The 23,571-nt window shown below is 38.8% G+C and overlaps 3 protein-coding genes across 5 annotated transcripts; all 3 read left to right on the forward strand.

Annotated features, from left to right (window-relative positions):
• Positions 1 to 300: 300 nt before the first annotated feature.
• On the forward strand, positions 301 to 4,722 carry otos (otospiralin). The gene is made up of 4 exons (XM_085173142.1): positions 301 to 1,751; positions 1,926 to 1,992; positions 2,446 to 2,469; positions 4,258 to 4,722. The coding sequence occupies exons 2-4, from the start codon at positions 1,935 to 1,937 to the stop codon at positions 4,443 to 4,445; spliced, it is 270 nt and encodes an 89-aa protein (XP_085029268.1). The 5' UTR covers positions 301 to 1,751; positions 1,926 to 1,934; the 3' UTR covers positions 4,446 to 4,722.
• Positions 4,723 to 5,137: 415 nt separating this feature from the next.
• Positions 5,138 to 12,352, forward strand: cops9 (COP9 signalosome subunit 9). The gene is made up of 3 exons (XM_085173143.1): positions 5,138 to 5,325; positions 6,223 to 6,295; positions 12,167 to 12,352. Exons 1-3 carry the CDS (start codon positions 5,263 to 5,265, stop codon positions 12,202 to 12,204), a joined length of 174 nt encoding a protein of 57 aa, XP_085029269.1. The 5' UTR covers positions 5,138 to 5,262; the 3' UTR covers positions 12,205 to 12,352.
• Positions 12,353 to 12,477: 125 nt separating this feature from the next.
• On the forward strand, positions 12,478 to 22,720 carry and1 (actinodin1). Of its 3 annotated transcripts, XM_085173141.1 has the most exons (7): positions 12,478 to 15,261; positions 15,709 to 15,789; positions 18,340 to 18,384; positions 18,748 to 18,893; positions 20,207 to 20,593; positions 20,993 to 21,199; positions 21,278 to 22,696. In XM_085173141.1, the coding sequence occupies exons 2-7, from the start codon at positions 15,717 to 15,719 to the stop codon at positions 22,250 to 22,252; spliced, it is 1,833 nt and encodes a 610-aa protein (XP_085029267.1). In that variant the 5' UTR covers positions 12,478 to 15,261; positions 15,709 to 15,716; the 3' UTR covers positions 22,253 to 22,696. The 3 variants fall into 3 exon arrangements, with proteins under 3 accessions (XP_085029267.1, XP_085029266.1, XP_085029265.1); XM_085173140.1 differs by having other exon boundaries at positions 15,715 to 15,789; positions 20,993 to 22,720; XM_085173139.1 differs by having other exon boundaries at positions 20,993 to 22,719.
• The last annotated feature ends 851 nt before the right edge of the window (positions 22,721 to 23,571 follow it).

Genomic DNA, 23,571 nt, shown 5'->3' on the forward strand with positions numbered 1-23,571 from the left:
ATTAATTATTCCAAGAAAAAAATCTATCTATCTATCTATCTATCTATCTATCTATCTATCTATCTATATATATATATATATATATATAGAGAGAGAGAGAGAGAGAGAGATAGATAGATAGATAGATAGATATTCCATTATTTATTAATTATTCCGAGAAAAAATCTATCTATCTATCTATCTATCTATCTATCTATCTATCTATCTATCTATCTATCTATCTATATATATATATATATATATATATATATATATATATATATATATATATATATAGACAAATATGAAGGAAAAAAAGGTTGAGGAAAAGGTAAAACAAAGACAGGAACATGAAAAAGTGCCTAAAAGACAAATAACTACAAGACTGAGGAAAAAAGATAGAGGAGATGATAGAAAGATGATATCATGATGTACATTATTCTCTGAACTTCATGTTTGCATATTGACACTAGAGTGGATCATTTTCCTTGGTGATGAAAAGAAGGTTCTGTATATATTACAGTTACTCTTTACAACCATCATTAATATATTTATCATTCTATTCTGATTCACACTGATTGTGGAAATGCAGTATTTTAAATTAATTTCTAGTTTTTAAGGGTTACCGCTGACATGATTTATATAAAGGGGGAAAGTATCACTTTATATAGTCGACAGATTATTCTTGCAGCACAGTGATGCAGTGGTTTCTTTGTGGTATGAAAACATCACAAAGATGTTGCTTTGTAGACATTTTAAATGAATGCGCATGTGAATGCCTGCCTGTTTCTCTGTGTCAGTCCTGGGATTGAGTGGCAACCAGAACTAGCCAACTCAGAACTGGCAGCTGAGACATGGACTGAGAGTTGTGTCTGGATTAGTGAAGAAGGCACCAGACGCGTAGCTTGTGGGGCTGTGAGGATGCCATTTAATTTTAATGGTGACAATTTTATTTGTCAAGTTTAAGAATGTGGAACCAGCAAATATTTGGCTTCATCCTTAAAAATGTGACTAAAATAAAATAAAATAAAATGTTTGCAGATCACCAGTTCATTGACTATTTATACAGGGAACTAAATATTTATTATGGGGAACTAAATGTTACTGTCTACTAAAAGAGTCAGGAGAGATTTACACTTGTGGCCATTCATGCTGCTTTTTCTCTTTCCCAGTTTTTGTTTGGGTGTTTTAATCAGAATTTACATCTCAGTTTACATTACAGTTGCTGCAGTAAAATGTTTATCTGTTTATCAAAAAATGCTTGTCTGTTTATTTCTATAAACAAAGAATAAACATTTAAAAATAATAAAAGCCATTCAGCTCAGCTCTACTTTATCAGAAGTAAAACTGTTTTACAGCATTAACTATTAGACTCGATCAGTAGCAGATAGACAGTGGTGGTCCAGAAGGACCAACTTGCTACTGTGTGCAATTTTTTACTTTCCTTCCAAATTAAACAGTTATAAATGAGCCTGAAATTCAAAACAAATCAAACTACTTCTTCTTTTTCTTTTTTTTAGTAGGTGCGATGTGTACACAACTGAGAGAAATATTTGTGAAAATATGAGGACAGTTCCCCTCTGAGTACACAGGGTACATTATAATCTGGGCAAGGCCTGGCGGGGTTATGTGCTTGCATGTGTGTGTTTGCTTAAGTGAGTGTTTGGAGGTCGGATGCCTCTTCCTCCACTGAGACCCTCACACCACAGACCTCAGTGAACCAGCAGAAGATCAGCAGCATCTCATTGCACGGCTTCACAGACTATTCACAGGTAAACAGCTGCAGAGTTTGATTCTGGTTTCAGAAGATTTCTAGTATATATATCAATATATTGTGAATAGTTTGACATATTATTCATTTTATTTATTGTTTAAGAGATTTCACTTTTGCAACATAGACAAAAAAAAAAAAAACTACAGCATTGGTGGGCATTTTCTTCATTTAGGAGGGAGACATGAAGCTGCTGGTGTTGCTCGGTATTGTCTTCTGCCTCTTTGCCTGTCATCTCAGTGGTGAGTTTTTCTTTTTTTAATCCACAGAAAATATGTTCCCTTGAATTCAAGAGTTGGTGTGTTGAGTTTGTTCATGCAGTGCAAACATTAATACGTTTTAAGACTAAGTTTGATATATGTACATGTAGAAATGTCGGTGAAAATAACTGGAAATCATGTGATGTGACAGTGCTGCTGGAGAGGATTTGTTTTGTGTACAAAGAGGACTCTGACTGAGTCTCCATCATGAATTCCTTCTGGTTTAGTCTGTTTGTGCGTGTGTGTGCGAATAGTTAACAATAATATTTGAGGAGGGAGCAGGTATTTGTAGTCCCCTAGGAAAAAGCTCTCTTTTCCAGACCTGAATCCCATCTTTGTGCTCAAGGAATGCCTGAAATGTTAACTCCCCCCCCCCCCCCCCCCCCCTTCTCCCTCTCTCCCTTCCCCCCTTCCTTCTCCATCTCCTCATTGCAGAGGCCAGAATCATCCCAGAAGGAGGTAACTTTTCAAACTTCTTTTAGATGTCTTCAGACATATAAAAAAGCTCAATGAACTTTGCATACATGCTGTACATCAGAAGTAGCCAAATGCGGCCGGTGAATCAAACCCTGCATTCTCTTTGAAATATATGTCCTATCATTATTATTATTATTATTATTATTATTATTATTATTATTATATCTGCATCAAAACGTTTCTATAACCTTTCATGACTCTTCTGTAGATAACATTACAAGTACATGGCATGTAATGTTTACAAATAGGAAAATGAACTGCTACATTTTTTATTTCAAATAAATATTGGGAAGCATTGTCATCCATAAATTAGTCATGTTTTCTGGTCAAATGAGTCATGTGGACTCAACACCAGGTTCATCGGGAGGGTTATTTGAAGACATTCAGTTTTTTTCCACAGCCTTTTATAGCACTGAGCTCGACTCGCACAAAGGAAAGCCATTCATATATATTTGAATTTCCTCCCCACACACTGTTATCAGAATACAAGAATACAAAGGAGAAAGGGCGCGTCAGCTATGCTTGTCCTTAAATACTGACTCACATGACAGATGGTAAGTCGTTATAGGCTCCAACAGCGGTGAGTGACCTCTGAGACTCTTGTGACCCTACCTAGGAAAAGAATTTCTCCACAGTGATATAAGCCTTGCTTATAAATGGGTGGATGGGGTGGTAACAGTCTTCAAATGGAATCTTAAAGCAACTTTAATAAACTAGAACACTTTTAATGCTAAGAAAAGTCAGGATGCATAGATCAGGTATTTATTTAGAGAGAAATACTAGAGACAAATCACAATAGTTAATAATTTGGTCTTTTTAGTCTTTAAAAGGAGCGTTGATATGACATGCACATTTTTTCGTTTATAATAATCTCTTCAACTCATGACTTGTAGGAATTTATTCTACAAACTAACATTCAATTTTCATTTTAAACAGGCTTCTACCTGGACACATGAATTAACGTTTGCATTTAGCAGCAAGAGCAAATATATGATTTTAAATGAAATAAAGATGTTTCTAATGAGCTAATGTTGGTTGTGTCTCTCTGAGAGTGGTAAACACCAGTTCTTCCTTCCCACTATCACCTGTTATTTTTGCTCAGAGGGGGTCATCTGATTGTTGGGGGTTTTGCTCTATTATTGTAATGATAATAATAATAATGGATTGGATTTATATAGCTCTTTTCAAGGCACCCAAAGTGCTTTACAATGCCACTATTCACACTTCACACATTGTAGGGTTTTTTGTTTTGTTTTTTACTTTAAAATATGAGGCAACTATTGTTGTTATGATTTGCCAGTGTTTAGCTGTCAAAATAAAGCTTTTACACTTAGGATTACCTAATACAATACCATTGTTCTGTGATTGAGTTGGGACAGCAACAAAACCCTTTGCTGATCTAAATACCTTGTGGAAATGAAAGGCATACAAAAGCATTGTAAGAACCACATTTTTCATAGAATATGATAAATAAGTCAACAAAGGCAATGCCCATGCAGGGCTGTGGTTCACTTTGTTCACTGTAGAAAATAAATAGCCATTGCCTCTCTTTTCACTTTCATATGTGGGAAACGGTGCCTGTGATATATCAGGAGTTAAAAACACCTGGTGCTTTTCTGAATGTGTGAATATGAACTACTACCAAAAACTATATTTACTGCAAAATATCATCAGTAAATCCCTAACATGATACTTTATGGTCTGTAACAGCATCTCACTGTTTGAGACCGGATGTACCCTGTCCCTTCTGACATGCCATGTGTCTTTCAGTGCCTTATGATGAACCACCAGCTGTTCCCTACTGGCCGTACACTACCTCTGACTTCTGGAACTACATTGAGTACTTCAGATCCATCGGTGCCTACAACTACATCAATGAGATGGCCCGGGCCTTCTTCGCCCACCAGCCCATAGGAGACACTCTAGGATATGAGACCAATGCAGGACATGAACACTAAGAGAGGTGCTAGACCCAAAAGAGAGAAAAAGTAAAAAGAGAATGACATGAAAAAAAAAATGTTATGAGGGTTTATTAAAGGGAAATAAGGAAATTATTATAAATATGAAACAAAAGGGGGATGTGAAAAGGAACAGATATTTTTAGTAGCTTAGTCACATATATACAATAGAATTAGAAATAAATAGCCCTCTTATTGTCATATAAAGTGCCACAAATAAATAAACAAACCATTCTTCAAATATGTAATGGAGTCTGAGAAATGATTTATTTTAGTCTTTTGAGATCTTAAAAGTATTTTCTCTATACTATTGTTGTTATTATTATTATTATTATTATTATTATTATTATTATTATTATCTATTTATTTGTTTTTATTGTTGTTGCCATTTTGCTTTAACAAGAGGCTTACAAAAAGACTGTCAAAACTTGCGATCACTATTTATAGTATATTTTGCAGGCTGTCAAAACAGGACTTAAATGGAGCAAACCGTACTCTTCACGTTGGCTATCTAGTTTAACTTTACTAGCTTAACTTTTTTCACTTTAAAAAACGTTTAACTTAAAGAGACATGAACTTTAATTTGATCTATTAATTTATTAGAAATGATTTAACGTGCTTTGCGCCTGGTCATATTGAGGAATATTATAATCACCCATATTTTGCTGAGGGCGGATCGAAAGCGGCAAGTCAGCAGCGAAAGCCGGGCACGAATTAGTGTTGCACACGGTTGTTTTGTTTACCACCTAAGCCTCGACAACTGCTAACGCAAACGCACCGTTTGACCTAATTGCGGCGGAACTGCTTTTAGAATAACATGAAGCCTGCAGTGGATGAAATGTTTCCTGAAGGAGCTGGTCCCTATGTGGACCTGGACGAGGTAGGTTCACAGATTTAGAGCTTTAAATTAACCGGCGTCTAGATGTGCTAACGCTAACTGGCTCCATATGTTTGAAATGACATGAAACGGAAGCGATGAATATAATTGCCTAGCTTGTTTTTTTTTTTTTTTTACATTTAACTGCGTTAATACGTTACATTTTGGGTTATTCAGTATTCTTGATAGAAACACATCAGCTCATCCCGTTAAATGCGTCCATGTCTATGCTGTTGCCTCAGCAAGAAGTCTGATTTTGAGTTCACCATCTTTCTGTGTGGAGTTTTCATGTTAACCCCGTGTTTGCGTGGGCTTTCCCGGGTACTCCGGCTTCCCCCACCGTCCACAGACATATAGTTAATGGGGTTAGGTTAACTGATGATTTTAAATTGCCCATTAGTGTCAGTAGGAAGTTATCTTTTTCTATGTGTTAGCCCTGCTATTGACTGTCAACCTGCTCATGGTGTACCCCGTCTCTCACCCTACGATTGCTGGGATAGGCTCCAGCTTTCATATGTTTTGTTTTTTTTTAATGGAGAGATTCTCTCTTCCAATTTCCTCCCACATCCTAAAGACATGTGTGTTAGGTTAACTGGAGATTTTAAACTAACGTAAGAGTGAGACTGTCTGGTGATCTGTGCTGGGTATAAACCGCCTCTTGCCCTCTGAAAGCTGAGACTTCAGTCCTAAAATATTGTTGTTGTTGTTTTTAATTAGTTTTAATTGCTATAACAACGGTATTTTACAACTTTCGCATAGATAAGATTTGTCTTATCTCCCTTTATATTGGGCCTGTTATCTTTAGTCTTTAAATATGCAGTAAGTGTAGCAGTTGGTGTATATGTATTTGTTAGATTTTTCTCATGTGGTATGACTGGTTGCACTGTTGTGTGTTTGCAGGCAGGAGGCAGCAGCGGTCTGCTCATGGACCTGGCAGCCAATGAAAAAGCTGTGCACTCCGATTTCTTTAATGGTAAAGGACAGGTTTCTGCATCTCTTCCCAAATTATTAAATTTGATGAGGATTAAATTTACTTCACTGTTTCAATTTAATGAGGTTAGGGCTTACACAGTCGAGCTGGAATTAAACATAAATCTTGTTTTCATATGGCACGGCTAAGCTACGATTCCTTAATTTGTCTCATGAGGCAAACAAATGTGATTAAAACACATGGTATAACATTCCAAAAATAAGCAACGGCATGCTCCTTTCTCTATTTATTGATCACAGCTAATAGAAAAACGTGTGATGTTAACAAGTAAAAACCCATTTAAGAGTCCCCAGTTTGTAAATTTGCCTAGTTTAAGCAAGATTGTGTTTGCATGCAGAGGAAGGTTCTTTAATGTTCAAGGGAATAACAGAAAACTGGTAAACATCTAGATTTCTAATAGGACAAGCAGACATTTTGCCTTTTCAAAACCTTCATTTAAAGTTTAAAAGACATTAAAAGTGTAACTTTAGGTGCAAATATGAACAACTCAAACAAACATAAAAAGTCAGCAAATAAACTTTCAAAGACGTGAAATAAACCCTATATGTTCCAGTATATTATTTCAGTAATTTGAAAGGCTGTGGCTGAGAAAGCCCTAAACCTGTTACCCATTTTCTTCCTTTAACCACGTTATCTTCTCACATTAACCCTCAGCAATCCCATTGTTCCCCTGTAAACACCAGTTTATGTGCAAACACAGACACAGAAGACACACTATAAAACACCGAGCAAATCTGTTTTGTGCTGGCTGCCGGTGGAACAATTTTTGGCTCAGCAGCACATGACCTAGATAGAAAAGAGCTGATTGTTAAAAAGAGAGCGTGGGGGAAATGAGAGAGAAAGAGGATTGTAAAGTGAGTTTATAGCTGCTGTCAGACCGAAACTCAGCGGGACACCTCGCCAGTCAGCTGCACACACACATCGGCACTCATCACCTGGGTCGTTAACACTGCTAGAACTGGTTCCCCTCTACCTAATAAGCTCTGTACTAAGAGTATTGTAAAACTATAGATATCATCATATTTTAAAGCTCTTTTTAAAAGTTGTTAGTTTTTTCCTGTAATTAAAGAAGGGGTTGTGCTGACTTGAAAAAGGCAAAGGTCCCCAGATCACATTTAACCGTGACAGGGTGAGTGCAGTTATATTACGTCTCATGCACATGTAATAGAGGCTTTAGTCCTTGTATTTTGAAGCCCATTGCAGCATTAACACCTTTAAGCTCCGCTATAACTTGCTGTTCACACTTTGACATAAAAGTTTGGTTTGGAGCCAGAACCTCTTTTCAGGTAGTTGTAGTTGACTCTTTTGCCTCTTTTTCACTTTGTTTGGCTTGACTTGATTAGACTCTAGTCAGTTTCTGACGTTTTCCATTAAAATTGGGTACCATCTCAGTGTGGGTGAAGTCATTATAGCAATGTAGCTCAAAAGTGCTGTGATGTAATTTGTACGTGACACAAACACAACAACAACAACAGAGGATATCAAGTTACTCGTATCTCTGGTGCTAAACTGACCGTAAGTGTCTGCACCTCTTCACTGGGCCATGGTGTTGCTCTGTGTGTAACCGTTCCTTGTTGCCAGGAATAGTGAATTTAATTGTTGTGAAGGAGTCACTCACATGACTGAATCAGTGATGTCACTCCCTGGCTAATCAGTGGCATGCAGTTTGTTGACGTCACATTTTTGGTTTAGCTCAGTCTGCTTGGAATCCCTGCCTACTGGGTATTAAAAAGTACCTGGTACTAGGGCTGGGCCATATCATACCGTTCACGGTAATACCGGTATAATGTTGGGCAACAATAATATGGGTAAAACGCGCATGCACAGTGCCTTTGTTTTCATACGCACATGGCAGAAAAAGCAAGGCAGCAATGGAGAATGAGAAGGGCAAAAGCAGATTGTTGAATGAAACAGATGAACTAGAATTGGTTGGTAAAAATGCTGCAATGTCAGTGGTGTGGAACTGGTTTAGCTTTCGTCCGTCAGATACACAACAAAGCACTATTTTTGGTAGAGCATGCGAGCGGGCCGTCGTTATTACCGTGTTTTTTTTTGGAAAATACGGCACACCTAAAATCAATCCTTTGATTTTTCTGAAAAATCAACAGTGCCCCTTATAATGCCGTGTGCCTTGTGTATGAATTCTGGTTGTGTTTAGTGAAACGAAACGATTTTATGTGGTACACGGCGCTCAAAAATCTGTCAAATGTTTCAGTACGACTTTGCTAAGCTACGAACCCGCACCACTTGATGGTTTGTCGGAGCATTACGGCTATTGTAGGCAGGAGCCTCGCGGAGTGATACGTACTGTGCTTCAGCATAATATTACTGTATTGTGTGTGTAGAAACTCTTTAAGTTTTGTGGATATTCTACATGGTTATGCTGAGGATATGTCGGCCAATTTCCACTGGAAATGCCTTTTGGTTAAACTGTCAGCGAGGAATTTGCATTTGCACTGTTACATTTTTATATAACTTTAATGCACATAAAAAACAGCTGCTTCTTTAAGTGAAAATACATTGATTTTTTTTTTTTTTTTTGCACTAATAAAGTTGTGGAGTTGTAAAGTATTTTTGTCTAGTGTCAATTATATCGTCAGTTATATTGTTATCGCAAATTTTCAAATGTATATCGTGATAAATATTTTTGGTCATATTGCCCTGCCCTACCTGGTACCAGGTATTGTCCCCAATATGGAAAACCCTAATATCCGAGTCGAATCGAGCCAAGTCACATCATGCTAATTAAAAATGAGGCCATTGTTCTGGAGATTTCACTTTACTCTTATGGTCAGTGAATACTGGCTTTGTTTATAGAAGCTGGATGACCATGCAGAACTGCTGGTTTATTTCAGAGACTCTGCCCTTTGACAGGGCTCTGTAAGTGTGGTAGTATAAGGTCAATGCAACAGTGTGAAACATGAGATCTTTTTTTCTTTTGAAAACAGATTGTGAAAGTGAGGTGTGTCAAGGAAGCTTTGGCTTTTATGCTGTGTTTTTACACCACTGAAAGTAATTACAGGTAGCCAGAGGGCAAACAGTGCCTCATTACTGAAGACTGAAGAATGTTCATTTTGTCAAACAGTTTCTCAAGCCTGCTGTGGCGAATCGTAGCCATCCTTTGGATATTTTGACAAATTAAATTTAGTCTGCAAACCTTCTTACATATGACTGGCATCAGTGGTTGCACAGTTGTATCAGTATTTTCTGTCTCACTACGTGGGTGCAGATTTCTTAAAAACTTGGAAGGTCAGAGTGCAGTTTAGACTAGAGATGGCACGATACCACTTTTTTTATGTCCGATACCGATATCATAAATTTGGATATCTGCCGATACCGATATGAATCCGATATAGTGTATTTTTTATTCAACAAAACTGTTTTTTAATATCTTAGTTTAAAAAAATACACTAAAGCTATTCTGTTAAACCTGTATGCAAAAAATACACTGCACCCAAAATATTTTATAGTTCATCAATACTGAGCTAATAACCCTACACCATCCTCCCTATTCTGGTATTTTAAAGAGTACTTAGAAGAAATATTAAGCAACCTAACTAATAGGGTTGCAAACTCAGAGCAAAACAAAAATAGGGAACCACCCTCTGCCTCGTGATGCTTAATCAATGTAATCAACTTTAATTTAATGCACGTGTAAAATAAATAAATAAATAAATATGCACAGAAATCAATTATTTTTCTACAATAATTAAATAGTACATAGTACAAGTACATTTTACATCAGATTAAAACTTTGGGTGTAAGATTCAGACAATTATTTATTAAAAGCTAGACATTTTAAATGAGAATAAGAAAGAAAAGTATTTCTTGGTACCCCCCTTTTCCCTGTTAATGCCCCACCTGGCCCCCTGGCTAAACTTTGCTAGATCCGCCCCTGCACAGTTACCAGCCGTCAGATTCGTAGAAAAGGATCCTGGTGTACAAAGTAATATTAAATAAATTCTAACAACAGCTTATCAAGCTTAAACGTGCTGCTGTTGTTTAGCCGCTGGCTTTCTCTCTCTAGTGCAAAGTGGGCCAAAAACAAAGAAGAGAGACGGGAGTCGCGACAGAAAAGCCAATCAGCTGATCATTAATCAGTTTCATGATTGAAGTAGCAACAGGAGAGGGAGGGAGAGAGAAGAGGCAGTCGCTCCATATATTGGCTGTTAAACTTAACGTGGGAATGCTTTACAAACATTCAGAGATGAACTTACACATTTGCTTTACTTCTCTCGGGGATAACTTTCTCGGAGATGAAATGCCGGTTTGGTAGCGAGGCTCCAAATGCTCAACCAGACCACCGACAGGTCTCGCACGCCACAGCCGCTCTATCACGTGACGCACACTGCTCCGACGTGCTAAGGTGATGAGCTGAGTTACGCCATGTCGCAAGTTTTGTGAGCTGCTTTTGTGATATTTAATGGATCGGATTACATTTTTTATTTCTCTCCGATATCCGATCCAGTAATTTAGGTCAGTATCGGACCGATACGTAATATCGGATCGGTCCATCCCTAGTTTACACCAAACAAAAACTCACAGCTTTGCATCCAAGAGCAGTTAGTATGCGGCAGTATGAGCACTGAGAGAGACGGATAATGGTCATAATTGTCGTAACTGAAAATTCATCACTTAAGGAAGAAATGCTTGATTCATGCTTATGTAAGCAGGTTCAAATTTGTGCATTTGCATCTTAATGTATGTGTAAAATAGTGTCACATCTAAGGCAGTTTTAGGAAAGTTCCACCTTGATTAGAGGGAATGTAACTGATATTAATAGACAGTCCCCCATTCACTTGATAAGTTTCTGGTGACTTTCTCCTTCTGGCCAGTAGTAGTGGCACATGGCAACACTAGAGCGAACATACTGCCTCGTTTTGTTCCCTAAAAATTCCAGTTATTGACCCTGGATGAGAAATCACTTGTGTGCTATTTTAACCTTTTAATATCGAGCTGTCAGAGCCAGTTAGATCCTTTTCACATCAGTAAGACTGTTAAGTTTGCTAACTGGCCTGTTAGAGTTTTGTCAAAGTGGGGAAAAAGTCTCAGAAGAACCTCATAATGTCTTCTAATGAAGTCATCTGTAGTGGTTTAGACACCATGCTGCCAGTTCTCCAGATGTGAAAATACTGTGTTTTTAGTAGTATTATTATTTATTTTCAACCTCTAGGGTTGCGACTAACAAATTTTGTCATTAACTTGTTTGTTTTTTTTCCATTATGTCATTAATTAATAAAACAATCCATTGGCCAATTATTTGTTCCTCTTCCTTCTGGGGTTCTAAGTATATTTAAGTGGTTTCCATCTACCCAACACTCATGTCCCAAGATAATAAAATAGAAATCACGAAAAATTTAATATTTGCACCTGTGATGCTCAGACCAGTCATATAACTTTATTAACTCGTTGTGTGAACAGATATGTAAATAAAGAGTTTTCCTTGTCTTTTTAAGGCCACAGTTACACAGACCTAGAGAGCAGTCAGTGAAATCGACTCTTTTCAAAAGACATAAATTTTGCTTTGAATCTTTTTGCTCACACTCACAGATCAATTACTGCTTAGTGGGCAAGTGTTTGCAGATATGTCGGCATCTTCTGTGGAACTGCTCATCAACTTGTTGGCGAATACCTATTTTTTTTTCTTAACAACCAGTGTTTGCCAGGCAGTCACCAACTAGTGTGTAGGTCTGCGTCACTGGGGTATAAGATAATTATTTATTTACGTATGTGTTGTGTTGGTGGTGCACAAAAAAAGTATCTACAGAGCAGCATGAATTGTGACCAATATATAAAGTAGATTTAAACTCTGTAATTATTTCCATGTCTTTGTTCTCCTGTTTCTTTTTGCAGATTTTGAGGATCTGTTTGATGACGATGACCTGCAGTGATGACACCTGTTTGAGCTGCTGAACATGTACATAAAAGGAATGAAGAAATCGCCCCATTCTCTCTACAAGTCTCTTATTTGTACAGCTTCCCTCGTGTAAATCACTCAGCCCAATATTGAAATAAAACCTTTTTGTTTTTACAAAAAAAGTGGTGGTGAACCAGGTGTCTGAATTCTGAGAATCTCTTACATTCCTGCTGAAGAGAAAATTATGAGTATGGTTTTGGTGTCGTCTTGTTTGAATCTGCTCCTGCCTGGATTGTAGGCTTGTTTCTCCTGAGAACCACCTGTTAGCAGACGTAATTACATATGTGTTAACGTGATCACTCAATGATCAGCGGGAGCGTGATGGGACAGGAATAAGGCTGGAAAAATGTGGAAATGCTGAAAAAAACCAACAACTCCAGAACAAATAAAGATGAAAGAAATAAAAAGCCAGTGTGCAATAATTAAGGTATGACTATGCAGGAACAGCAAAGTACTGTAAACAGAGAAAATGGAAAAAAGATGTTTCTCCTTGTCCACCCTCTTTTTAATGGCCGACTATACTAAAACCTCAAAGGCCAACTTCTTCCAAGTACTTTGGTGACAATTGTGAATTTTCCAGCATGACTGAGCAACATGTCTCAAGACAAAGCAATAACTTAATTGCACCAGATCAGAGTTTGGATTCATGGCCAGGAAAACTCCAAATCTTAATGAAACTGAAAATCTGTTGTGAAGCTTTAAAAACAGGTGGATGGAAAGATTTACATTCTGTACAGGATAAAGAAAATAATGAAGTTTGTATGTTATATTTTACAAGTAGCATGCTGTCAAGAGTATTTACCCAATGCTTCATAAAAAGTTTAATTTTACTTTACTAAAGGCAGATTTTGACAGAAGAATCTGGTCTCGGATTATGGAAAGTTTCAGACTACAGCAGGTCATCAAGTGGAAAACCTGCTATGGGAAACATTTTACAATTTAACGTCAGATTACAACCAATGAGGTCAAACACTAAGGTTACTAAAAGAAAGCTCTTCTGCATATCAGATAAATGAGATATACAGTAGATGCATGTGAAAGATTTAGTGTTTTATTGTAAAATGACAATTACACAGGTGATACTGTCAATAAAATAACATTTGTAATGAATAGTTACATTACCAGTTAAAGCGCAGTGGTATTTCTGACATATATAGTCACGTGGGCTCTATGTAGGCCTGCAAAAAACTAGCTTGATCCTTACAGCTTTAAAAGTTAGGAGGGTACTAAGCATCCAAGTGCTGCACTTATCCCTTTACCACATCTATAAATCAGAGATTTTGCATTCAGGTGTGTCAGTGTCAAAATCTTCCCAGGAGTGCACGTTCCAGCAGATTCATCACATAGACCATGCAACACTCAGAGAAACCCAAGAGCTCCATCTCAGACTACGCAGGCCTCAGTTAGAATTTTAAATGTTAAACTTCATGACAGTGCAGTAAGATAAAGACTGAACAAGTATTGTTTATGGCAGCACAGCTTAGGTTTGCAAAAATTCAGTGGAACAAACCTTAAAGTCTGGAACAATGCCGTTTGGACAGGCAAAACTACATTGGAGATGTTATGCACTAACACCTCATACCAGCTGTTAAGCACTTTGGTTGAGGGCTAATGATTTGGGTTTGTTTTGCAGGCAAAGGACATGGACAACTTAAACCCATTAGGCTGATGGTGAAATTCTCTGTATATCAAAGTGTTCTAGAGTCAGAAGTAAGGCCATAAGTCTGACAACTAACATTTGGCCCAATTTAGGCCATGCAATGGGGCAATGATCCCAAGCACAGAAGCAAATCTCCATCAGACTGTTTGGAAAAAAGAAAAAGTGTTGCAATGGTCCAGTCACACTCCAGATCTCAACCAAAAATGAATTGAAGCAACGCTGTAAAGAAGAGCAGGCCTCTTCCTTTTGCTCTACAAGGACTTGCAGTTTTCTCTAATGGTGACCAAACTAAAACACCTCAAGCTATTCAAAATCCTCTAACTGTAGTTCAGTCTTTAGCTATTTCACAATCAGTCATTTAAGCACCGTGTTCAAAATCTTATACTTCCATCAATGTTAAACGTATTCTCTCTGGAATAAGACAATGTTTAAAACTGATTTTCTCTTAAAAGTTATATTTGTTTTAAATTAAATTAAATTTAGTGTCAAAAATATTTTCAGTAAAAGAACCAAAAACAATAAAACCCCTCTGCAGCTATTCTGGACATAAACCTGATAACATTACTGAATGGCCTAAATGAATTATAGGCTTATATAGTCAGATGTGGTGATATTGCATCTTATATCTCAGATACATAGTTTTTCTACTAAAATCATTGTGTGTGTGTTTATGTACCTGTGTGTGTCTTACGTGGCTGGCATGCCTGAACACAGTTAAACTCAGGAGGAAACTGTAGATTATCAAATTCCTCATGTGTGGACCAGCTGTGCTTGCATGTTGTGTGTTCAGACAGAAGCTGTGGTTTGGCCCTCATTGAGGTCTCTGAGAAGTGCTTATGTGGCACCTCAACGCCCCTTTATTTTACAGCCCTGTGTCTTTCCTCTGCCTCCTCTGTGGTCTTTATTTTACTTTACATGAGTTATTGTTGCATCTCTGAAACAGATGTGATTTCTTACATTTAATATAATTAAATAGCTTAAATTAACAACTTGAGGTTTCTTCTTTTCACCCAATACTCCACGTCTTCATCTTTACTCCAAGCTCTCCCACCGTCTCTGCTTTTCTGTCTTTAATTACATGCCTCCAATTGGCTGAAAGTTCCAGCCAATCAGGCATGTTCTTGGGGTGGCCCTTGACCCCCCTCAGGTAATCATGCTGAGCCTTTTTTAGTGCGTGTCAGAGATGATGGGCTCACTTTAAAACGTTGCTGGATCCTTTTGTCAGATCAGTCTGTAAGAAGAGCTGCAGGGCAGGCAAGGAGTCCCTAACACACACACAAACACCTCCCACGTACACACCTGGTGGACTGAGCTTCATCCGAGTCCACTTTGGATCCTCTGGAAGGAAACTCTGAAGTCAAACAACCGCAGGTAAGAGACCAAACAGTGCAGTCTGTGTTTACTTTTGGTAGAATCAGGTACTTTCCAAGGCTTAAAATTCTGCTGAAAAACACCTGGTTCTGTTTTACTATGACAAACCAGTAGATTGAACTCAGCCAGGAGCCGTTGTGGCAACATGTTTGTTTCAAGAGTTCAATTCCAAGCCACAGGCAGAGGTCACTTCTCCAACTGTTGAGACTTTTGATAGAGCTTTAAAGGTTTTGTAAAGTTATTTTGAGCTTTAAAATGCATCTTTGTGGGAAAAATAGTGACTAGTGGCTAAAATATTACTACTATGGCTGGTTGGACCTTATTTTTGGAGCCAGTGATCAAAGTATATGTGAAAAAAAGGATTTTGCATCATGTGAAGTGTCAAACAGGTACAGGCACAGAAAGGATCAAAGTGACAGTGGTTTTCAAGATTGTGTTTTTGTTGAGGTCCAGTCATGGCTGAAAGAAGACGGGCCAGTTTCTCCGGTGTGTTGATCACCATTGTGCTGGCTGTGATGCTGCTGCCTGGTGAGTACCCAGCAGACATGAGACATTACAGACGGCGTCAGATAACAAGGCCAGATTGTCAGCTATACATTATATTATAGCGAATTATGGAAATGATGACAGGTAGCTAAATTATAATGTTGATTAGTAATCTCACAATGTAAAATATGCATATTATATATTACTGCAGATTGAAATCTCTATTGGAAGAAACAATCACAATAACACAATCAGAAGTGCACAATTAGGAGCCCAATAAATTAAAGAATTATTTAAAAATATTTGCAAGAAAGAGTTTGGAGGTTAGTCTGCTTTATGGGTTCATTCCAAGCTCGGTGACAGTGTTAGGATCTCAAATGAAAAAGTGTTAGTGGTGGAAAGATGGAGCTTTTTCTTTTCTTTTTATTATATACATTGCTTGGGTTTTTGGTAGGTCTGCAACAAATATTTTCTTAATCAAACTTGAGGGTTTTGTTTCTAAGTGCCTCCAACAAAGTCTGAGATAATGTCATCAGATATCTTAGATGCGACCCCAAACCTAAAGATAATCACTTTGAAATTGTATTAAAGGCACAAAAGCACTAAAACCTCACATTCCAAAACCAGCAACCCATCATATCTTTCATCAGAACAAAATTGATCAATATCTTAAACTCTTATCTAATACTTCAGTGTATACAAAGGTATAACTAATTAAAAATCTGTCTAAACTCATATTATTCAAACAGGCTTCAGCAACTTTCAACTACTTTTCCAGCTCCACTTTAAAGCAAAGGTACCTGTAAAACACGGTGCCTCTATGACGCGCGGATACTCTGAAAGATAAGCACACTCCCCAAAAGTCTTCAGTGCTGAGATGGTGCAATTTAAAGTGAAAAAACATCCCTGAAAGACTGCAGTTTCCGGTGAATGCTCACTTCTCGCACTGCAAATCTGTTCTTAGATACAGTCCTTGAGCAAATAAGAGTCCATTCATGTCCCAACTGATGGGTAGAACAAAAGAACAATGATGACATAAAAGCATGTTTCCAGTTTTACGAGTTGAAAAACTGAATTGAACTGAACTGAATTGAAGAGTAAATCATGAGGTGAAGAGTAGACTTTACTGTGGGCAAGAATGAGTCATTCAAGTCCACATTGATGACGAATGTCAGCCATTATTTCTTAATGATAGCAGGGACACAGCAGTGATGAGTGACTTTCTTTCTTTGTCTGTTTTTAAAAAAATTAAATATTCATAAATCAGAGCTTTTACCTTTTGCATTTAGGTTGACATGCAGTTATTTTAAACCATTAAAAACACACAGCTGGCTATAGATTAGTGTGATACTATTAAAGCTATTCAGAGCCAGAGGATCTAGCTTTTAGACTTACATTTTTGATTTTGTGAATCAGTTTAGCAGCTTATCTTTCCTTTGATTGTTTGAGCCTCCTTAAAATATATTTGCCTTGAGCTATTGCTTCATTTCAAGGTTCAGTTTGTTAAAGCTAAAGTTTAGTTGCAGTACGTGTGATGAGTTCATGAGCACTGGGTTTCGCATATATCATCATAACACGTCTGTGATGCTCATATATCACCAGCGATGTTGCAACATGGAGACAGGTTGTTCCCCTACCACCTGTTTCCAGTTCTCTCTCTTCTTGATTGACATGCTTTCTTTTCAAATTGGTTTTCAAAGTTACGCTCCCTGATGGATAAAGGGGAAAAAATACAGTAACGAGGAAGAGGAGGAGTTACTTTGATCAGTAAAAAAAATTATTACCTGTCAGCATCACCTCCTCTATGCCCTCTTAAAGTGCTGCTGTTTCCAGATGTGCCTGCCATTTTTTACAGGCTTGTTAAAAGAAAGGAAGAGAGAAATAGAGCGGATATACTGAGGCAGCATCATTCAGCCCACCCTCCTCCTAAACATCACCATGGGTCACCTTCCCACCTTCTCCTTTAATTCTGTTGTGTACTTTAGGATCCATACCTTTAGTTTAACCTCACAGGCGACAGTGCATAGCCATTCTTCCAATCCAAACTTTAAAAAAGAAGAAAAGAAGAAGAAAAATCAAGAGATTAATGTTTTTTTCCACTTAAAACACTCGCCACGTAACCTTAATTTATCCCCTGTGGATCTTTTTAAGGCTGTCATCTGTTCCTCTCTTCTTTTTCCCCCTTCTCCTCTTCCACCCCTTCTGTGAGGGACTAACACCTTCTCCCTGCAGAGATGAAAGGAACCCGGAGCAGAGCCGAATCTGAATCTGCTGTTCCTTCGACTTCAAACTGTGCACACGTGTGCATGTATGTGCATACAGATACACACTGCCCTTTGAAAGCACAGCGTGGGGCTCCGTGTTACAAGCGCCCCTATAAAAATCTACAAAGAACTGCAGTAACCAGTGCTTCAGGCAGTGCCAATTACCCCAGCCCTATTTAATGAAAACTATCAGCCCGTAAGCATTTGAGGTTTAATGTCATGTTATTGCTTGGATATTACAGACAAATTAGATTAGATTAGATTAGATTAGAAAGAATCAGCAACTTTGACTTCAGCAACATCTGTTTTTACTTTTCTCTGTTTGCAGCATTCTTGTCTGCTGGACCAATTGTGCAAAAGCCCAGAGGAGATGGTAAGTATGTGGTTTTTACCTTTAAAGATACTTCAACGTGTGTGTTTGTTTCTAAAGAGTGCACGGTGACCGAGTTTTTGAAAAGTTTGTCCAAGGAAGAGGTTTGTGATTGGAAAGTAAACACAGATTTATGACTTCCACCTCACCTGGCTTCTGTGTAGCTTCAACACTTGACCCTGTGATTGAGAGCTAATGTGAGATGGAAGCTGTTTTTTAGCGAATACAAAAAAAAAAGGGGTTTGAGTCCTTGAATGTTTTGTTGGAAACTTTAAAAGTCACTAGAAAGTCCTTGAATATGATGTCAGCGTGGAAGCCTTTGGATCAGCCGTGTCTTCGTTTTTTCCCCTCATCTCCTGCCCTCAGCGGGGGAAAGCATCCAGGAGAAGGCGGCTGCTGCAGCAGCACACAGGAGGCTGATCCGCAACCGCAGGAACATCAGCTGGTACAAACAGCACTCTGACTTCTGGGCATGGTACAAGTACTTTACTGACAACGGCAACCAGGAGGCAGTGAGTGAACACTTTGTTTTCGACATGAAATGAAAGTTTCCATGTAACACTTCAGCTGTTTAATATGAAACAAAACTCTTTAGTATTGACAAGTTGTTAATGCGATGATTGGTTCTCTTATATTTAAAGCTGCTCTAATTAATGTTTTTATATTAACCCTTTAAAGCCTGAACCATGAAATAATTCAAATGGATTTTTAATATATTAATGTACATGCCAGTTTATTTGTATTGTATTTGCCAAATCTGGCATTTGTTTTGCAATGTATTGCTTAAAAATGTGTTGTGCAGTTTATTTAGGTTTTTTGTGGGGGAAATAATCATGCTGATGATGTAGAAGTTGCCATAACTCACAAAAACTGTATGTATCAAATGTGAGGTATTACAGGTATTACAGGCTTGAGTCTTTTGCGGTGACCAAACCATAAATTATAATGTGACTGGATGTAATAAAAGCTGAAAGCACCTTTTAGCACAGTTTTTGGTTTCTTTCTGCTTCACTGCTTTGATTTATTGTTGCTGCCCTTGTTTTTTAGACATGACAAGGGGGCAAGGAAGGACTCGGAATTTGGATTCAGGAAAAAGGAGTGGAGTCAGAAGTTGCAAATATTATAATCATCCTAAACCTGAATATATCACTAACAACTCTCACATATAAAGTTAATGAGCCAGTAAAATCAGGAGTAGTTTGACAAGTTGCGTGATTTTCTGCTGGGAGTGAGTTTTATCAAACAGGAATTAAAGCACACACACAATCAAATGTCCTTTCAAAGGACTCGGCAGCAGCCACCAGATCTACAGAGGCCTGTCCAGCTTCTTTCACCAGAAGGTTCAGTTCACCTAAACAGCTAAACTAAAGATTCACACCTGCTACAAAACACAATAAAACAAAAGAAACAAACAAAAATTACATTTTTCTTACATGTCAACATTATAATCGATAAAACAGGGTTACCAACAAAAACAAGACCAATCTGCTAATGTATGCTGATTGGTCAGTTACTTCCTTGATAGCACCAGTTTTCAAAAACACAGGCTAGGAGGACAGTCGTGTTTATGAATAGGAAGAAGCTGGTTATTACTGCTGTTTTACAGTCTCATACTCTTATATTAAAAAAGCATAATTAAAATAGCCAGAGTACAAATGTTGACCACACAGAGTTTATAATTTTGGCCAGAGATAGTTTCTTTCTGAGCGCCTCCCTGTAAAACTGGATGTTCAGACAGTGGTGGTTCTCTGAGAAGCCTTTTACTTTTATTGATGTTACATGTCATCAGATCAGTGAAAAAACAATAAACCCTTACTCCCTTCAGATTCAGGAGATGGATCGCATCTTCCTCGCCTACCTCCAGAACAAGAACCGTGCTGAGGGACGTCGCTCCTACAAGGCCTACTTGAGACACCTGGGAGATGTTTACAAATCCTGCTCCGATACTGAAGACCCCAACTGCGTGGCTTCCTACACCAGCAGGGCCAGTCCTAAAGCGGAACCCCCCAAACCTGCCCCAGTAAAAACCTGTGACCCCACCAAGGACCCCTACTGCATGTACATGGCTTTAGTCCAGGGAAAGAGCCCTTACAAGCCATTGGTGCTCGCGGCTGCCAGCCCTGCTCCTCAGTACGTCCACTCTCCTGCTCCAGCCAAGGACCCTCAGTCAGGGTACTACTACTCTCCGTCCACGATGCCTTTCCTGACCATGGTATGCTATAGTATTTTTTGTGCATAGTATACATGTATATTTACTGTATTTTAATTAATTAATTATTCATTGCACGTTTTGTATCATGCCATACAAAATATCACAATTTTTCAAACTGTTTACAACTGAAAAACTGATTATTGTTTAAAGTGAAGGTAATTTTGAGTTTTTAGAGTTCTTTATTTAGAATTTATAGTTCATGTTAAAACGTATGTTATTATTAGATAATAGAACCTTAGACTGCTGGGCATGGGTAAGATTTGCAAACCTATATCTATAATTTTTTTCCCAAGATGGATGCATTCAGCAGGAGCAATAATTTAATTGCTTACAAATGTTTTCGATGAGAAAAAATTTGCACCCATCTCATAATATGGATCCTTGTTTCTCGTGCTTCAGGACCAGAAGGTAGAGTTGCTGCGGATCTGTGGCTCTGATGATGTGGAGTGTCTGCAGTACCATCTGAAAGCTGCTTTTGGGTATTCTGGTGGGTCCCGTCCATCATATGCCCACCTTGGCTGTGACCCCAAGAAAGATCCTGCCTGCAAAATGGTACAGAAAGCTCCTGCTGGTCTCTACATGAATGCCTATTCTGCCTCCAGTACGGTACGTCTTATTCGTCATACTAATTTCCTTCAACAGCTTTCTGCATTACTATATTTTAATTTTACTCTATCCCTCCAGGCTCCCCAAGCTGCACCAGGATCCTGCAATCCTCTTTTTGAAGACGGTTGCAACCCTCTTACCGCCACCAGATTTGCCACTCCTCCAGAGTCATACAAAAGTAACGAGAGAGATCAGGCCGCGTCCATCCGTGCTGCCCCTCCTGCTGAGCAGTATGACCCCTATTCCATGTATAGGGATTCTTATTCTAATGTTAACAGAGTCACTGATCCTTATGCTATGTATCGCCAGGCCAGTGCCCCAACTTCTCCTCCAGCTACTGATCTCTTTGCTGTACTGCGCCAATACATGGCCCAAGCTCACGCTAATGACCCATATGCTCCACGTATGGGGGCTGCTTCTGAGTCAAACTCCAACGATCCTTACTCTACTATGCGTGATGCAGCAGGCGCTATGCACCTGCACACCCCTCCCTCCCCCAGGCAGCAGCACCCTTATTCCTATCCCAGTTATGAGGAACCTGCCCAGGAGGAACGCCACCCTCTGGGTCCCCCAGGCAAAACCAAGGAGGGCTACGACTGTTTCATTGGCTATGACCGTGAATGCTATCCCGTGAAGCCCAGCGCACCTCGCTCTGGAGTTCAACGTCGCATCCCTTACCCTGCTGAGGCCTATGAGCCCCACCTGAATTCTGACGGCACCCGCAACGGCGTCCTGGAGCCTGAAAACCCACACTGTGACCCCGAGTATGACCGTGACTGCCGCCTGCGTCGCTATGAGACCGAGCAGCCTCAAAGCCAGCCTGAACGTCATGCAGCAGAGGACCACAGCCAGACGGCAGCCGAGAGAGAGCAGGTTAATCAGGACCAGTATGAAGCAGAGCCCTACCAGAGCGGTCAGGAGGAATCTCACACACCCTACACGCCTCTCACACAAGGCATGCCCAGCCTCCAGGACATACTGAGGCGCTATGGAGACCAGTATCCCGGGCAGGATGATCACAGAGCTTATGCAGACAACTACCGCAAGAAGTAAACAGGCTAACACGCACAAAAGCATGCAGATGGACATGAATGCACAGTCCAATGCGTTCCTGTAGTTCAGCCCTTGAACGCCTCATGCCCCGAGAAACCAGTTCTATCTGGACCAGAGGTGGGACACAGGTGAATTTGATGGACCCAGAGAGCAAGTACATGCATGTACATCCCAAACACAGCTTCTTGCTTTGGGAGCCTGCTAAAAACATTCCTGGAACGCCTTCCTATAACTTTAGTTGCTTCGGGCCTGATGCTTTGATTTATTGCTTTTTACTTTCTACCTTAAACTCTCCTCTGTGCTTTCAAGTGTGTAATGACCTCACAGCTCTCAGCTTTGCTTCTGTATCTGTGCATTATTTTTAAAATGAAATATTGTTTATTGCTTTTTGACACAGATGGATTGTCATTTTTTCATTTTAATTATTCTAATAAAAAATACAGAAATATGTTTGTTGGCTTTGATTAGTTTGTTTTGCATTTTACTGCACCATGACATACTGACTAGCTACTATAATCTGGAACAAACGGATCCACTCAGAAAGAAAAAAACATAATATGGGTATTTGGGGGTTACATCTATGATATAAAAGCTGAAGTAGAGTTTTAAGAAATATAAGCATCCACTGACTTTTGGTTTTTCATTTCTTTTGAATGAATGCGAAGGGGGAAAAGAAATCCTGACTTGTATTATATGTCCCAAATCTCCAGATTCTTTGGCAAATAAAAGCAAACTTTAATTAGAATCAAGCATTTCTTAGGTATTGCACGCTGTCTGCCAAAATCTTGAAGTCTTCTAAACAGAAATATATATTCTGGTCCAGGGTTATCATTTGAATAAACACTGGACAGATTAGCGGGCTTTACTCAAATGAAAATTTGCACTCACATACCGTGTACAAAACTTTAAATATACTTCACTTACACAGACTATAGGGTTTATCATTTAGTGTAAAATTATTATTATTTCTACTGATGCCCTTGAGTAAATGCAAAAAGTGTAAATTTCTTTTGTCAATTATTCCCTTTCTCTGTCTCATTAACACACAGGGGTGGCTGTAGCTCAGGAGGTAGCGCACGTCAGCCACTAATTGGAAGGTTGGTGGTTTAGTCCCTGGCTGTCCCATTCTGCATGCCAAAGTAAAGTATCATTAGCGTGCAACCCTCAGGTTTTTTTCTGAATTGTTTATTGGACTGTGAATGTGAAGCAGAAAGAAGAAGAAAGAAGAAAAAAATACTTGAATGAGGACTGTTGTATAAAGCCGTTTGAATGCCCCAGTCAAGTAGAAAATACTACGAACGAGAGTTTACCATTAACAT

This window comes from Neolamprologus multifasciatus, chromosome 9, assembly GCF_963576455.1.
Source record: "Neolamprologus multifasciatus chromosome 9, fNeoMul1.2, whole genome shotgun sequence".
In the NCBI taxonomy this organism is placed as follows: Eukaryota; Metazoa; Chordata; class Actinopteri; order Cichliformes; family Cichlidae; genus Neolamprologus; species Neolamprologus multifasciatus.

What these genes read in the sequence shown, in the direction of transcription:
- otos (XM_085173142.1), top strand. Translation starts at nt 1,935, where the DNA reads ATGAAGCTGCTGGTGTTGCTCGGTATTGTCTTCTGCCTCTTTGCCTGT. An exon ending in CTTTGCCTGTCATCTCAGTG is followed by an intron (nt 1,993 to 2,445) that starts GTGAGTTTTTCT and finishes TCCTCATTGCAG; the next exon opens with AGGCCAGAATCATCCCAGAA. An exon ending in CAGAATCATCCCAGAAGGAG is followed by an intron (nt 2,470 to 4,257) that starts GTAACTTTTCAA and finishes TGTGTCTTTCAG; the next exon opens with TGCCTTATGATGAACCACCA.
- cops9 (XM_085173143.1), top strand. Translation starts at nt 5,263, where the DNA reads ATGAAGCCTGCAGTGGATGAAATGTTTCCTGAAGGAGCTGGTCCCTAT. An exon ending in CCTATGTGGACCTGGACGAG is followed by an intron (nt 5,326 to 6,222) that starts GTAGGTTCACAG and finishes GTGTGTTTGCAG; the next exon opens with GCAGGAGGCAGCAGCGGTCT. An exon ending in GCACTCCGATTTCTTTAATG is followed by an intron (nt 6,296 to 12,166) that starts GTAAAGGACAGG and finishes TTCTTTTTGCAG; the next exon opens with ATTTTGAGGATCTGTTTGAT.
- and1 (XM_085173140.1), top strand. Translation starts at nt 15,717, where the DNA reads ATGGCTGAAAGAAGACGGGCCAGTTTCTCCGGTGTGTTGATCACCATT. An exon ending in GGCTGTGATGCTGCTGCCTG is followed by an intron (nt 15,790 to 18,339) that starts GTGAGTACCCAG and finishes CTCTGTTTGCAG; the next exon opens with CATTCTTGTCTGCTGGACCA. An exon ending in GCAAAAGCCCAGAGGAGATG is followed by an intron (nt 18,385 to 18,747) that starts GTAAGTATGTGG and finishes TCCTGCCCTCAG; the next exon opens with CGGGGGAAAGCATCCAGGAG.